The 16110-nt window shown below is 32.3% G+C and overlaps 1 protein-coding gene across 1 annotated transcript; it reads left to right on the top strand.

The window, feature by feature from the left end:
* The first annotated feature begins 498 nt into the window (after positions 1 to 498).
* On the top strand, positions 499 to 13661 carry LOC114373160 (hydroxyisourate hydrolase-like). Its single transcript, XM_028330693.1, has 13 exons — positions 499 to 578; positions 3711 to 3808; positions 4399 to 4454; positions 4607 to 4682; positions 4788 to 4859; positions 4968 to 5055; positions 9923 to 10181; positions 10858 to 10973; positions 11213 to 11430; positions 11856 to 11884; positions 11982 to 12069; positions 12747 to 12837; positions 13189 to 13661. Exons 1-13 carry the CDS (start codon positions 499 to 501, stop codon positions 13433 to 13435), a joined length of 1518 nt encoding a protein of 505 aa, XP_028186494.1. The 3' UTR covers positions 13436 to 13661.
* The last annotated feature ends 2449 nt before the right edge of the window (positions 13662 to 16110 follow it).

Here is a 16110-nt window from a genome sequence, read left to right as displayed (position 1 = left end):
AAATTTTTAAATTATTTATGTACACTCACAAATATTGCATGAAAAACAATTAATGCATGCTACATTTATTTTGGATTCATTTTTTTAAGAGATCTTGGATTCATTAATGCATGCTTCATTGCACACTACTATTGTATGATGATATAATTTAAATACATATCATTCCACAATATATTATTTTACTATAAAATTACTTTTAAATTTATTTTTTTTATCATAATTCTTTATTTTTTGAAATTAAATATTCTAACTGTTTTTTTATGAAATAGTAATAGTTTAAATTGTAACTAACTTAAAGTATTAGATTTAAAAAAAAATTAGAATTAGATGCTGAAAATAGATCAGCGTTAGCTGGACTTTGAGGTTATGTTACCTGCTCTAATAACTTAGTGAATAACTTCTATCTCCTTATTAAACACTCATTAACTGATGGAACTTTGTAATATCAAATACTGATTGAATATAATGTTTTCCTGTTACAAAATATGTATGCTCAATATGTATGCTCAGTTGTTGCTTCTTGCTTTGCATGCACCACCAATGGGTGGATTGGGGATGCCTCCAATGCCACCTTTTTGGTATGCCACCCATGGGTAGTTATTGACAGATAAGTTCAATTTTTATTGTAGGAGAAATAAATTTTATAAATTATTTGCTCTATAATTTAACATAAATTTGTATGAAATTTTCTTGAGTTATATGTCCTGTATTAGAAGACTAATATGATTTTTTTTTAATTCTCTGGTATTGGCCTATGATCAGGATTTTGTCAAGAGCTTTTTTCATCAGAATATTGGTGGAGAATGTCGCAACCTACCCTTCGGCGGGGGTGCGAAAAGGCCAAAATCATGGGCCAAAGTGTTTGTCTTTGAGGGAGAGAACAAGCGGAGTCCCCACTAATGTTTATTTGAGGAAAATGCTAGAAAAACCAAAAAGACGATGGTCTGCAGATTTTGAAAATGAGGGTTTGGGAGTTGTTTCCGTAGGGGGGAGGTATTAGCACCCCACGTGCCCGTCACAAGGGACGGAAACCTCTAATCGAGTGTGCAAGACATGACTTCAAAATTATGTATTTTTCCTTTTTTATGTTTTTTATTTTTTGGGGTCGACTAGGGTGTTGCCCTTCCTCCTACTATCCTCAGGTGCGATGAGGAATTCAGACCTACGTAGTTCTTTAAGTCTGAAATTTTGTGTGTTACATTGATTTTATATTTTTGAAAGATTGATTTTTATTGCGAACAAAAGTCGTTTAAAGCATTGGACCTTGAAATGATCTTTTAAATTTTGACAAGCGGAGAGAGTCGTTTAAGGCGTTGGACCTTGAAACGACCTCTTGATTTTTTATGAGAGGAGAGAATCGTTAAGGCATTGGACCTTGAAACGATCTCTTGATTTTTTTGCTGAAATGAAGAAGTTTATGAGTTGGTTTTATTTTGTTTTTGCCTATTAATCTTCAATCATTTTTTAAAGATAAATTGCGACGCTAATGATCAGTTAAAACTTACTTTACAAAAGAAAAGCGATTACCGATGATCGAAGAAGGAGATGAAGACGCACAAAACAATAGAGAGGACCCCTATGGGTCCATAAATCAAGTTCAAATTCTTAAAAGCAACCACTAACCGGATGAAGAACAAATGAAGAACGACCGAAGAACGATTTAGAAATCGATTGTAGTCGCGATTTGGCAGTGTTTTAGCTTCTTTTTCTCTTCTTTCTTCTTCTTTTCTCTTCTTTCTTCTCAATTCTAGACCTCTGGACCTTGGGACCCCTTCCTTAGCCCCTCTTCACGCTTATTTATAGCAAAAGCAGCCACTTGGGATCATGACAGCTCGCCAAGGCGAGCTGTTAACTTCATTTTGAAGCAACCTTGCTCACCCAGGCGAGCTGGTTACTTCATCATGAAGTTATTTGGTGGCCCAGGTGAGCCAGAGGCTAGTCTAGGTGAGCTAGAGGTCAGAAAAAGTTTTAAAATGACCATTTTGTCATCCCTTTTGAGTATTTTTCGCATTCTTTTCTGAAACATCGAAAAACCTTTCGGATTGAGTAGCAACTGGCATCAAGCCGCTCAATTCGGCTAGCAAGAATCAAAACATTAGCAAAGGAAGGTCCCCTGATGAAATTAAGGTATGACAGAGAAAATGACAAGGTTCTTTTTTTCTTCATGTCTTTTAGTCATCTTTAAGTATGCAAGGATATATAATTCTTTTAGTATTTCTTTTGTTACATATTAGAATGGTCTGAATGAATGATTGTTATAATATAGTTATAGACAAAAAGAATTTTCTTACACATTAATTAGTTGAATGGTCACACATTTTTATCAATTATTACGTGGCACTTAAGTAGCAGTGTATTGGTGTCAATCATTGTAATATAGCTGACATGGAGACAACTACAAAAAAATGAAATTATTATTTTTTAAGAAAAATAATACGTTCTAAGACGGTTGTCCTTAAGACCTTCTTAGAACGTGGTATATTTTAAGACAGTCCTGAGCAGGAACCAATCTTAAAATGTTATACATTCTACGACAGTTCAATACAACCGTCGTTGTAAACGTCCATACTTTCTACAATGCCTAATTCAACGACAGTCGACAACCGATGTAGTAAGCTACAAATAACTGATGTAGTATACTTTTATTGTAGTAGTGATAGAGAGTAGAAAAATGACACCAAAAAATTTTAACGTGAAAGGTAAAAACTATAGGACCATGTCAATACATATCTTCACTATTAAAAGTGGGATTGCAAAGACTCTCTCAATACAAGAGAATATCTCTCAACCTCACCCAACAAGGATGGTTTACAATTTCTCTTAACTCTCACCAAGTGATGGAAACTAGAACTCTCTTTCTCACTATCATTATTGCTTTGCTTCTGATGTGCCATCATTTTCTTCTATTTCTTAAACTCTTTTTGCACCATTTTAATTATTGATTAGTCTTAATTGTTAAATTAATTAGGCAGTTTTATTATTTGGACTCATTTAACTAATTTGATGTTTTTAATCTAATTTCAGGAATTAATGAAACATTGGGCTTAATCCGGATTTTGGTTGTGGACTTGAAGAGGGCAAATAAAATAGCGCTTACCTTAGTTAATTTCTAATTAGGAGATTGCATTTTTATTTTATGTGGTTCAGTGTTTATTTCGTTTTGGGCCAGAATAATGTAATAGGGCCCAGTGACTTTGAGTGACTCTTTTAAATAGCAGCCTTGGGATTCGTGCAAGACTATTCTGTTAGACTATTATTCAAAGCATAGGGTTGAGGGTTTTACGTTTTCTGTTCTAATGCTATTGTTCACGTAATGCAATTTTCCATTTTCTGCTTCTAATTACAATTTTGTTCTTGTTTCTTCTTTCTGCCTTTAGTTTCATTTACGTTTTCTGTTCTTAGTTTCATTTACGTTTTATGCTCTTATCTTTATTTATTTTTCTGCTTCTAGTTTCATTTATGTTCTATGTTTTCGTTGAAATTATGGAAGGCTAATTTTCTGGTGTTGTTTCCTTCTGAGAACGAAGCTTAACTCTCTTCGAGGTTCTGTTTATAACGTAGCTTCCTTGCAGTTTTCCCTTCACCAAATTTCTTCGTATCTTATGAATCATTTCATTTCTTCTATCACTCTATTTATATGTCCCAAAAGCAATTTAATTTAGCCGATTAGCAAGTATTGTGCAAAGATTAATATATAGTATAGTATAAAGTGGTGTTGTTATAATCATTATAAATTATAAACAGGTGGAAGGAGCTGCTAACAAAGATGGAAGAACTCCTAGCATCTGGGACACCTTTGCCTACGCTGGTTGGTGGTTACCAATTATAGGCTTTGATAATTTTGGAAAATTTCTTAATTTCCTCAAAGAAATAGATATTTAACGTGACATTTTATGTGTTAATTCTTTTTTAAAAAAATATTAATTATAAAAAGGACCTAGCACCCCGTCTAATTTGATTTTTATAAATTGGACTTGAAGGAGGATAGTATATTAAAAAGGATAAATTGTTAAAAGGATCTAAATAAAGATAAGAGTAATTATAAAAAGGACCTAGCATCCCGTCTAATTTGTTTTTGGCTAGTTGGAAATTGTGCGTGAAATGCGCATCCAAATAAGAGAATATTATAAATGTCTAATTGAGAAAGTGAGGAGAGAAAATTTTATTTTCTAACAATTATATTTCTTCTGAAATCTATTAAAAAATATGATTAAATATGTTTTCAATTTCTATAAAATGAGTGAATTTTAGTTTTGGTCTTAGTAAAAAAAATTCTTTAATTTTCATTCCTCCAAAATCTTAAATTACTACTTTTTGTTCGTAGCACTGATGCATGTCATGTTTACTGATCATTTACTTAGGAAACGTGGGTCTCATGCAATTATTTTTAATGAACAGGATATGCCCATGGAGAAAATGGAGATGTAGCCTGTGATGGGTACCACAAGTACAAGGTGAATACGCTGCACCTCATTTGTGGAAAATAAAAAAGATTGAGGCATAAGCTGGACAAAGAAAACAAGCTTAGTCATTATTTTGTTATACTTATAATGCCCTTTAAGACTTGAAAAGATATTAATTGTTTTCACGAAAATATATAATACAGGAAGATGTGCAGCTAATGCTGGAAACAGGGCTTGATGCCTATAGATTTTCGATTTCATGGTCAAGATTGTTACCAAGTACTGTAATATTGAACGCAAACTCTTGGAATTTTATGTATCTATATTTCTTTTTAGGGTAAAAGCTTTCTCAACACTTAAGAAAATGCTTTTGTTTCTCCTCAGATGGCAGAGGACCCGTCAATCCCAAAGGATTACAGTACTACAACAATCTCATCAACGAACTTATCAGCAATGGTTAAACTTAATTAAATACGAGTTTCTTAATTAGCTTACAAAATTAATCATGCCTCGTATTCACTCCAAATAAAAAAACTGATATATTTCCCTATTTCCGTGGAGCAGGAAACCAACCACATGCCACGCTACACAACTTTGATCTTCCACAGGTACTTGAAGATGAATATGGAGGATGGATTAGTCGTGACATCATGTATGTTCCTGATCTCTTGCACTGTTGTTTTTAGAAAGATACGAATGATTAAAAGATAAAGAAACTCAGGATATTATTGCAGAAGAAAGACTGTTTTATTGATCTGAAAAGCAGAGTGCATTTTACAAAGAGATGCTAAAATATATAGATAAAACTCCTATGGGTTGTTGCCTAAAAAATAGAAGATAAATTTTAAAACAGCATAACAGCCTAACAACATATCTGAACAACATAACAACCTAACAACATATCTGCAGCATAACAGCATATCCTAAAAAAAACTAGCAACAATTTAAAAAATTTGTTTCAAGAGTCAAACAGTTAACACTCCTCCTTGACTCTGGAACAGCACACACCAAGCCTCTGCCTCAAGAATTCATATCTAGCTTTAGGAAGCGCCTTTGTTAGGATATCAGCACTTTGTTCCTTTGTTGTGCAGTAAATTAATTTCACTTCTCCTTCCTTTTGTGCTTCCCTGAGAAAATAGAGCTTTATCTTGAAGTGTTTTGTTTTGCCATGAAACACTGGATTATTTGAAATTGAAATTGCAGCTTGATTATCCACAAATATCTGCGTACTGTCCTGTTGTTCCATATGCAAATCTGTCATAAGCTTTCTGATCCAAAGAGCTTGATTTACAGCAGCAGTTGCAGCAACATATTCTGCTTCTGCTGTGGATTGAGCTATTACTTCCTGTTTCTTTGAATACCATGAGAAAATTCCAGAACCAAAGCTAAAAAGATAACCTGACGTACTTCTCATATCATCAGCACATCCAGCCCAATCACTATCAGAATAACCATGAAGTCTGAAGTTTTTAACATAATGGTATCTAATTCCAAAATCAATTGTGCCTTTAACATATCTAAGAATTCTTTTTGCTGCCTGAAAATGAATTCTACTAGCACAGTTCATGTACCTTGATAACAAGCTTAATGCATGCAAGATGTGAGGCCTTGATGCACTTAAATACATTAGGCAGCCTATAAGGCTCCTATACAGCTTTTCATCCACTTTTTCAGCTCCATCTTCTTTGTAAAACTTCTCCTTTTGATTCATTGGAGTTGCAGTTGGTTTGCACCCTTCCATGTTGAACTTCTTGAGAATTTCATTTGCATATTTTTCCTGGCAAAGAAATATTTCATTCTGTTTTTGATCCACCTGCATACCGAGAAAGAATGTCATCCTTCCAAGGTCTGTCATTTCAAAAGCATCTTTCATTTCTTCCTTGAACTTGTCAATATGCTCCCCACTGCTTCCCGAAACCAGTAGATCATCAACATATAGAGATACTACAAGCAATTCACCATTAGTCTTCTTCACATATAAAGTAGATTCACTTAAACTTTTTTTGAAGCCTAAGTTCACCAAGTGTGCATCAATTCTGCTATACCATGACCGCGGTGCCTGCTTTAAACCATACAAAGCTTTCCTTAATCGATATACTTTCTCCTCCTGTCCTTGAACAACGAACCCTTCAGGTTGCTCAACAAAAATTTCTTCCTCCAAGTATCCATTTAAGAAGGCTGATTTCACATCCATTTGATGTATAATCCAACCTTTTTGTGCAGCAAGAGACATCAACATTCTTATGGTTTCTAGTCTGGCAACTGGGGCAAAAGTCTCTGAAAAATCAACACCAAACACTTGAGCATATCCTTTAACAACAAGCCTTGCCTTGTATTTGTTTACAGAACCATCTGAGTTGAGCTTAGTTCTATAAACCCACTTGACACCAATCGCTTTATTGTGGTTAGGTCTGTCCACCAGCTCCCATGTTTTATTTTTTTCAATCATTATAAGCTCCTCTTTCATTGCATTTCTCCATTTCTGATCAGCTGTAGCTTCTTCATATCCCTCAGGCTCCATTACAGCAACATTACACCTTTGGTAGATGTCTGAAAGTGATCTGGTTCCTCTGATGGGTTCTTCATCAACATCTTCATTCTCCTCCTGAAACTCAGACCTCTTATCATTTTTCCAGTCCCAACTATCTGACTCCAAAAATTTGACATCCCTGCTGACGATTACTTTGTTGCTCTGTGGTAGGTAGATTCTGTAGGCCTTTGAAGTTGAGCTATAACCCACAAAAATTCCAGGTTCTGCTTTCTTGTCAAGCTTGTCTCTCTTTACTTGAGGTATGTAGGAGAAACATAGGCAGCCAAATGTCTTCAGATTTGTTAGCTTTGGTTTGTAGTCGTGCCATGCTTCAAATGGAGTCTTTTTCTGCAAAGCTTTTGTTGGTAACCTATTCAGCAAAAAACTGTTGTGTGTGCAGCCTCTGCCCAAAATTCCTTTGGTAGCCCTTTGTCATGAAGTAAGCACCTTGTCATCTCCATAATTGTTCGGTTTTTCCTCTCGACAACACCATTCTGTTGCTGAGTGTATGGTGCTGTCAATTGATGTTCAATGCCTGCATCTACACAAAACTTGTTAAATTTTTCAGAGGTATATTCAGTTCCATTATCGGACCTGATCACCTGCATCTTGCATCCACTTTGAGTTTCAACCCAAGCTTTAAACTTCACAAAGATGTCAGCAACATCAGATTTAAACTTCATAGAATAAATCCAACACATTCTTGAATAATCATCAATGAATGCAATATAATACTTACTGCCATTCAATGATGGTGTTTTCATGGGTCCTCCCACATCTGTGTGTACTAACTGTAGCTTTTGTGAAGCCCTCCAAGTCTTGGTTTGTTGAAAAGGCAGTCTGGTTTGCTTTCCATATTGGCAAGCAACACAGTTTGGAGGTAAATCGTCTAATTCTGGCATATCTTTCACTATGTTGTTCTTTTTCATGAAAAGTAGTGCAGCATGATGAAAGTGCCCCAATCTCTTGTGCCAAAGCATTGTATTATCATCCTCTTTGTGTACAGTTGCTTGCTGCTCCTCATTCATCAAGTCCAAGACAAAACTCTTGCCTTTCATTTGAACTTTGATCATTTCTATGTTGTTTGCATCTTTAATCACACAGTTTTTGTCCTCAAACAGCACCTTATATCCTTTCTCCAGCAGTTGAGTAACACTTAAAAGGTTTTGATTAATTTCAGGAACATATAATACATCAGAAATTAATTTCAAACCTGAGTGGCCTTCAATTGCAACCGTTCCCTTGCCTTTTACTGCAATGAGTGCTCCATTTCCAATTCTGACTTTGGAAATAGTTGTCTCGTCCAATTCTTTGAAAAGTTCACGATCATAAGTCATGTGGTTTGTGCAACCACTGTCTATAAGCCAGCTCTCCGTAGTGGTGTTGGTTGCAAAGCATGATGCTACAAACAGCTGCTCCTCCATAGGCTGATCTTCAACAGCCTTGGCTTCTCCTTGTTGTTGTTGTTGAGTCTTGCATATTCTTTCCACATGTCCTAATTGACCACACTTGTGGCATTTTATGTCTGGTCTCCACCAACACTTGTTGTGTGGGTGATTATTTTTTTGCAATAAGGACAAGGTGAAAAGACACGTGTCTTGCTGCTTTGGCCATTTTTGTTGTTGCTCTGCTTCTTCTTGTTATTTTTGCCTCCTTTGTAATTCTGTGATTTGGCCTGAAAAGCACCCTCAACAGACCCTTCTTGCCTCATAAGCCTCCTTTGTTCTTGTGCTTGTAGGGCATTCAACAATTCTGCCAATGTAATGCTTGACAAATTCCTTGAATTCTCCAGAGATGCAATTGTGGCTTCAAACTTTTCAGGTATTGTGACTAGAATTTTTTGAACAATTCTAGCGTCTGAAAATTCAGTACCTAGGAGCCTTACATTATTGACTATGCCAAGAAGCCTATCAGAGTATTCCTTAATCGTTTCTGATTCCTTCATTCTCTGCATCTCAAATTCTCGGATAAAATTCAGCACCTGCATGCCTTTAACCTTTTCATTTCCTTCATACTCTTGTTTCAGAAAGTCCCAAATCTGATTGGTTGTTTTAAGTGTCATTATTCTGGCTAGAATGGTGGATGAAACTGCTGCAAGCAAAGTTGCTTTTGCTTTTGACTTTCTCTGCTTCCTTTCTTTGTGATTTTTGATTTGAGCAACCGTTGGATTGTCCGGCAAGGGTTCGACTTCGTACACATCTTCAACAGCTTCCCACAAATCACCTGCTTCGAGATAGGCTTCCATTCTAAAAGCCCAGAGATGATAACTTTTACCATCAAACAGCGAAAGTGTAAGTGGAATGGATGAACCTTCTGGATTCATTCTGACCAGGTTATGTGTGTTTGTGTTTTGAATGTGTATGGGTTCTCTCAATCTCTCAGATCCCTCAGAATAAGGCTCAGGATACCAATTTGTTGTTTTTAGAAAGATACGAATGATTAAAAGATAAAGAAACTCAGGATATTATTGCAGAAGAAAGGCTGTTTTATTGATCTGAAAAGCAGAGTGCATTTTACAAAGAGATGCTAAAATATATAGATAAAACTCCTATGGGTTGTTGCCTAAAAAATAGAAGATAAATTTAAAAACAGCATAACAGTCTAACAACATATCTGAACAGCATAACAACCTAACAACATATCTGCAGCATAACAGCATATCCTAAAAAAAAACTAGCAACAATTTAAAAAATTTGTTTCAAGAGTCAAACAGTTAACATGCACTATAATTCATTAATTTTTGTTACTGGAAGAATTTGAAACCTCGACCTATCTCTCCCTCTCCTCATCCTTTAACTAGCAAACCTTATATCTCCTATACTAAAATTAATTCATGAAAATCCCCTGCACCGCATATTGAAATTGTAGCTATCCTAACAAATGGGTGTGCATGCGTTAACTTTTGTCTAGCAAACAAGCTCCTTATATTATTAAATCATGCACAAAATCGAGAAATACTAATGGATAAATTACTTGGATATAAATGCAGAAAAGACTTCACATACTACGCAGAAGTATGTTTTAGAGAGTTTGGTGACAGAGTGTTGTATTGGACCACTGTAAATGAGCCCAATGTTTTCGCCTTAGGTGGTTATGATCAGGGAAACAGCCCACCTCGACGATGTTCTCCCCCATTTTGTGCTACAAACGACACAATGGGCAACTCAACATATGAACCCTACTTGGCTGTTCATCATATTTTGTTATCACATTCTTCGGCTGCTAGATTGTACTGGAGAAAATATAGGGTATATCACCTAATCTTACATATATATGTTTAAATGCCAAAAGCTTCAATTTATGTAGGTTTAAATATATTTTTATTCTTTCTCATTTAGTGTTTTTTCCTATTGGTTCTTGTAAAATTATTTTTTTATTTTTAATTATTATAAATTATATTTGTTTTATTATTAATCCTTAAAAGACTCTTTTAAGATAATATTTTGAAATGTGAAAATACATTTTCTAAAACCTTATAAAAAAATAAAATAAAACAAACATAAATTACAAAAACTAAAAATAAAAAAATAATTTTGTAAGGACGAAAAAATTATAAAAAACTGCTGAGTTACAATAAGTAAAAAAGTATTTAAGCCACTTATATACTTTGCATTAAACTTAAAAAAAATAGTCTTTGCAATGTTAGTGTAATGAGTTTTTGTAATGTTATCCAATTACATATTATTATGTTTCATAAGTTTGTTAATTAAGATTTTGCTTACTCCGACTAGCTTAAAAGTGATGTTATAATTTTTTTATTAGCGGACAATGTAATAGGTTTTATGCACGCATAAAAATTAAACTTATAAACTTAGGATCCTTATCTGCTTCTCAATCTTAATATTTTTGACATTTATTCTTCTCATACGGACACTGATAGCAAAGAATGTTCCCATTTTCTAAGTAACTTAAGTGGCTTTGCAGGACAAACAACATGGATTTGTTGGTATCTCTATTTACACGTTTGGGATTTTTCCTCAAACAAATACAGAAAAAGACAGGGTAGCATCTCAACGAGCCCGTGATTTTTTTGTTGGTTGGTAAGTTACAGACCCTACAATTGGTTAGTTTTACTTCTTAGTTCTTTCTACCCCTTGTGTTCCTTATTTGTTCTCTTAAGACAGAAGAATATATATAAATGAAGTTTTATCCATTAAACTTTCTGCTTTTCTATTCTTTCTTCAGTTCCTTAAAGGCACTAAAGCTTGCTTTCTTTCATTGGACATACACATAGCTGAAGAATGGCAGATTTAATTATAAGCCTGTTTTAATATTGCAGGATTATGGAACCCCTGCAATATGGAGACTATCCCATTTCCATGAAGACAAATGCAGGTGAAAGAATTCCGGCCTTCACAAATCATGAATCTAAACAAGTTAAGGGTTCATTTGACTTCATAGGCGTAATTCACTACACCAATCTCAATGTCTCAGACAATTCTGACGCCCTTAAGAACCAACTGAGAGATTTCACTGCAGACATGGCGGCAAATATCTGTATGTACTTCGTTAAGTTTAAGGATAATATATTTAGTAAAAAAATTAAAGTTGGTCATATAAGATTGCTGTGGAAATTGAATTCACGACGCCTTTTCATCGTCATTATGAAATTTCCAACCTGTTGAACTTACACATCATTTACCATCTCAATTTCTAACAAGAATGTAATATCCCTCTACAATAACCTAATAATCTCTTGATACTTTTCATCTGAAAAATTTAAATAAAAAGATAAATGTATTTAATATCTTAAACATGAAAAAAAAACCAAATGCATTATTTATTCAGTAATTAGGTTTTGGGGAATTATGTGAACAATGTTGTAGAATAATTTAAATTTATCAATTTCAATAATGAACTCGATTGCCTGATTCATCCATTTCTAAGTAATGTAATGCCTCATCACTTTCTTGATTTTGCAGTTGGAGAGGATCTGTTTTCAAATGAAGAGGTAACAATAAAATAAAAATTATTTGTCTTATAATAAATTCGTTCAATTTTTTAGATTACTTCATTGTATGACTAACTGGCTTTACTTGATTGATTAGTACCTTATAACACCGTGGGGTTTGCGTCAAGAGTTGAATAAATTCAAGCTCCTTTATGGGAATCCTCCTATATTTATTCATGAAAATGGTCTCTCTCTCTCTCTCACTCACTCTCTCTCTCTCTCTCTCTCACTCACTCTCTCTCTCTCTCTCTCTCTCTCTCTCTCTCTCTCTCTCTCTCTCTCTCTCTCTCTCTCTCTCTCTCTCTATATATATATATATATATATATATATATATATATATATATATATATATATATATATTTATATGTGTGTGCGTGGGTTTGTTTTCCCCTCCTATGACCCCCTCCCAAATGACAGTGTTATATAATGACAAAAGTGAGTAACAGTTGAAGAAGATTACATAATTCCGGTGGATATTTTGTAGTAAAATCATCTCTAGTTGTTATGAGGGTTGAATATTAAATTGGAGTCAGAGTTTTGATGTACCTAATAGACAAAGCAACTTGGTAGCATTTAATGTTTCAATCATGTCAATTCTTTCTTATAACCTTTTCCCACTTCATTAATACATGTATCCAACAATGTCATTAGTTAGTAGCATATTGCTATTAACTTGTATTTTCCTATGTATGGCCATCCTAAGTTGCATGGAATTTGAACTCAACCATACAGTATACTTATAGTACATGTACCAATGGTAAATTATTAGGAAGTTCTGCTGATGATAGCTAGGGTGCTCGTGTGGAACATTGCGAGCTTAAATGGGCTGAGTTACTGATGAATCAAATTTTGGGTTGTTAGGTCAACGGACAGCAAGTAATTCGTCACTGCAAGACGTGACAAGGGTGAAATACTTGCATGGATATATTGGTAGCGTGCTTGATGCCTTAAGGTTTGCAGTCCTGCTCTAGTTCATGCAACACATCAAAAAAATATTTTCTTAATCACTTCCAAAAGTTTTGTGGATGACTTGGGAATCTAAATTATGGATAACAAATCTATTGAACTATATTGTTATATATATGAAGTTTTTAATTTCTGTAGTCATCTTGAGAAGGGACTTACTCAAAGAATTAATCAAACCAGAACATACACTGACACGCAAAAAATACAAATTCTTGAAATAGAAAGAACAAAGTGGTTATCATTAGAACTTAATACAACATTTTCTTTTCCTGAAAGTGTCCACATAAACACCTCTAATGTGTTCTCTGATCTTCTATATCTTGCCAAATTTTCTCAGAGATGGATCAAATATAAAGGGGTATTTTGCATGGTCTTTCCTGGATTTGTTCGAGTTGCTAGATGGATACAAGTCGAGCTTTGGCCTATACTACGTTGATAGGGATGATCCAGAGTTGAAGAGATACCCAAAGCTCTCTGCAAAATGGTACAACCGGTTTTTGAAGGGTAGAAGGACCTCTATAGTTGGAACTATTGAACTTGAGAAGGATCCATCACTTGTTTTTGTTTCCCAATTATTTGAGTAGGTTCTTTATTAATTTCTTTTCACAAGATCATGCTTAGTGGTGTTATTAGCTATGCTTACTTTTCCTTGTATACATACATAAAATAAGAATTTATGTGGAGGGAGCCTAGCTGCCCGGGCAAAATTCCTCTCAAATATTGGTAATGTTTAAAAGAGATATTCCTTTTCTGAAGATATTTTACTAAAAGTAATATGTGAAATGTAATTTAGAGTAAAAGCTTTCATCATTTTCACTCTCTCAATTTGATAATTTCAATATTACTTTTGCCCTTTCCTCTAAATTACATTAATTTCGCATATTATTTTTGAAAAAAAAATTCTCTCTCAATCATATTAAATTACTCTCCTTTTATTTGTAGTATTTGTATACTCAATATTTTTATTTGCTATTTCCAAATTAATTTGTAATGCTTTTAAAAGAGATTATGTTTAGTTATTTTAACTAATTTCATTTTTTTTATGAGTTGAAAAATTTATTTGATTATTTGATAAATAATTTTTTTTACTAATTTTTATCATTTTTTAATAAAGTAATGTTTTTAAATACGTTAATTCCTAACTTCTAATTTTTATATTTTATTCCCTTTTATTCTTAAAATATTTATTAAATTTTCTTATTACATTTTTTAAATAAAACAGATTTATTATTTATTTATTTTTCTCACTCATTCCTCGTACACGTTTTTTATATTATTATATTTCACCAAATTGATAATAATAAATGTTAAATTTATTTTATTTTAATTTTCTATTAACTTTTGAATAATTTTATATTATATGATTTATTTTAACGTACTTAAGTGTGTTTTTTTTTACTTTATTTTAATTTCGATAAAAAATATTTTAAGATATAATATATGATTAATAGTAGAATATATAATATGAAAAATATAATAATTGAAAATAAAAACATGATGAAAATAATTTATCAATAAATAAAAAATTTCAAGAGTTTAAAATTAATTAAAAATATATTTTTATGCATAAAATAAAATTGAAACTTATATTAAATTATAATATAAATATATTCATTTCTTTCATTTTATATTTTTGGGCTAATGGACATCAGAGAATGGTGTATTTTATGTGGATAGTAAGGGAGCTGCCTTCAGCAAAGCAACGAGCTCAAAAAATGTTGTTGCATGGGAGCAGTAAGGGGAGAGTTGAAAGAGGAAAGATAACTTTTTTTGGAACCAGCATGTCTAGGCAAAGGCAATATTTCAATCTGATATATTCAACAATGCTGCAAGAAGTCTCATTCATATGCATCAAGAAGGTTGATATAATTTTTAAGTTCAAATATTATTTATCTCAATTCCAATAAATATAAAATATTTATCTATCTCCAACAGTTTTGGGTGGCAGCAAGTTAAATATTAAGATTTAAAGAGATACCATGTCTTTCTTTGGTCACTGATGATGAATCAAAGTTTCCTTACCTTTTTGTAACATACAAGGGAGAGTAATAAAGTTGTCGTAGTTGATATTTTTATAAAATTGGGTCAATTAAATGACACGCTTTTATCATGATGATGATTTCGGCAAGTTAACTTTATATTTTAATCAATAGTATTTGCAACAAAGCACGGCCAAATTCATCCATTAAACGCTTATTATATTTTTATTGACATAATGTAATAAATGGATATTCTGCATTTGAGTGTTTTATTGTATTAAACAATTTTTATTTGTAATTCCATAATTTAAATTTGATTTCTATTTTGTTTTTTTCTTCTTCTTATTTCATAACTCCTATAACATATTGTTTTCTTAGTGCTATAACACATTTAACTTTTATACTTGATTATACATCAGATTTATTTATATCATTTCTAAATAACAATAATAGTTAAAAAATATTGTGGCTTTTTCATATTATATTACTACATATTATGCTGATTTCGTCAAGTTTAAATAAAAGAATAAAAAAGTAGAAGGCAAGGATTATGTATTAGATTCATTCAAACTCTTATAAAAATAATTATAGTAAGCATAAAAATATATGATAAAAAATATTAAATTCTAACATAATATTTTAAATAGAGAATACAAACTAACATTAGCCTCACTAAGTAGTCATTGTTTGCTCGTGCTAATTGCCATTATTGTTAAGTATATGCATGTCAATTCTAAAAAAATGGTATAATTCTGTTACATGACAAGAAATAAGATTTTTATTGAATGGGATCTACAGTGATGCAGGAGGATAATTTCATGACACAAATTTGGGTTTTGGCCACCCCGACTTCTTAGTTTTTTTTTATTTTATTTATTTATTATTTATTATAAATTAAAATTAAATATTATATTATGTAAAATTATTTTTAATAGATTTTAAAATTATTTATTTAATAAATTAATTTTAGAAAAATTATTTTATAATTTTTTTAAAGAGAAATATAAATATGAAGAAAAATATAAAAATTGGATAAAATTATAGTATAAATTTGTATTTATGTTATATGTAATTTTGTAATTAAATTTATGTTTTGTTGATTTTTTTATTATGTTCTTAAAATTAAAAAATAATAAAATTAGTTAGTAATATTAACATAAATTAAAGAAAACACCGTGAAAAAATAATTAATACATTTGTCTTACAAAGTAGATAAAATTTCAAATTATAGTAACTGAGATAATAGTCAATAATAATACAACATATCAAAAATTACAATT

Source organism: Glycine soja, chromosome 2, assembly GCF_004193775.1.
Source record: "Glycine soja cultivar W05 chromosome 2, ASM419377v2, whole genome shotgun sequence".
Classification (NCBI taxonomy): domain Eukaryota; kingdom Viridiplantae; phylum Streptophyta; class Magnoliopsida; order Fabales; family Fabaceae; genus Glycine; species Glycine soja.
Note: the sequence above shows the minus strand (reverse complement) of the source record. Positions and strands in the feature narration are given on the sequence as shown.

Excerpts from the sequence above, each read along its gene's own strand:
- LOC114373160 (XM_028330693.1), top strand. The coding sequence starts at position 499 with ATGTATGCTCAGTTGTTGCTTCTTGCTTTGCATGCACCACCAATGGGT. Across the intron at positions 4,683-4,787 it reads ATGGTCAAGATTGTTACCAA|ATGGCAGAGGACCCGTCAAT; the intron begins GTACTGTAATAT and ends GTTTCTCCTCAG. Across the intron at positions 11,431-11,855 it reads AGACATGGCGGCAAATATCT|TTGGAGAGGATCTGTTTTCA; the intron begins GTATGTACTTCG and ends TTGATTTTGCAG.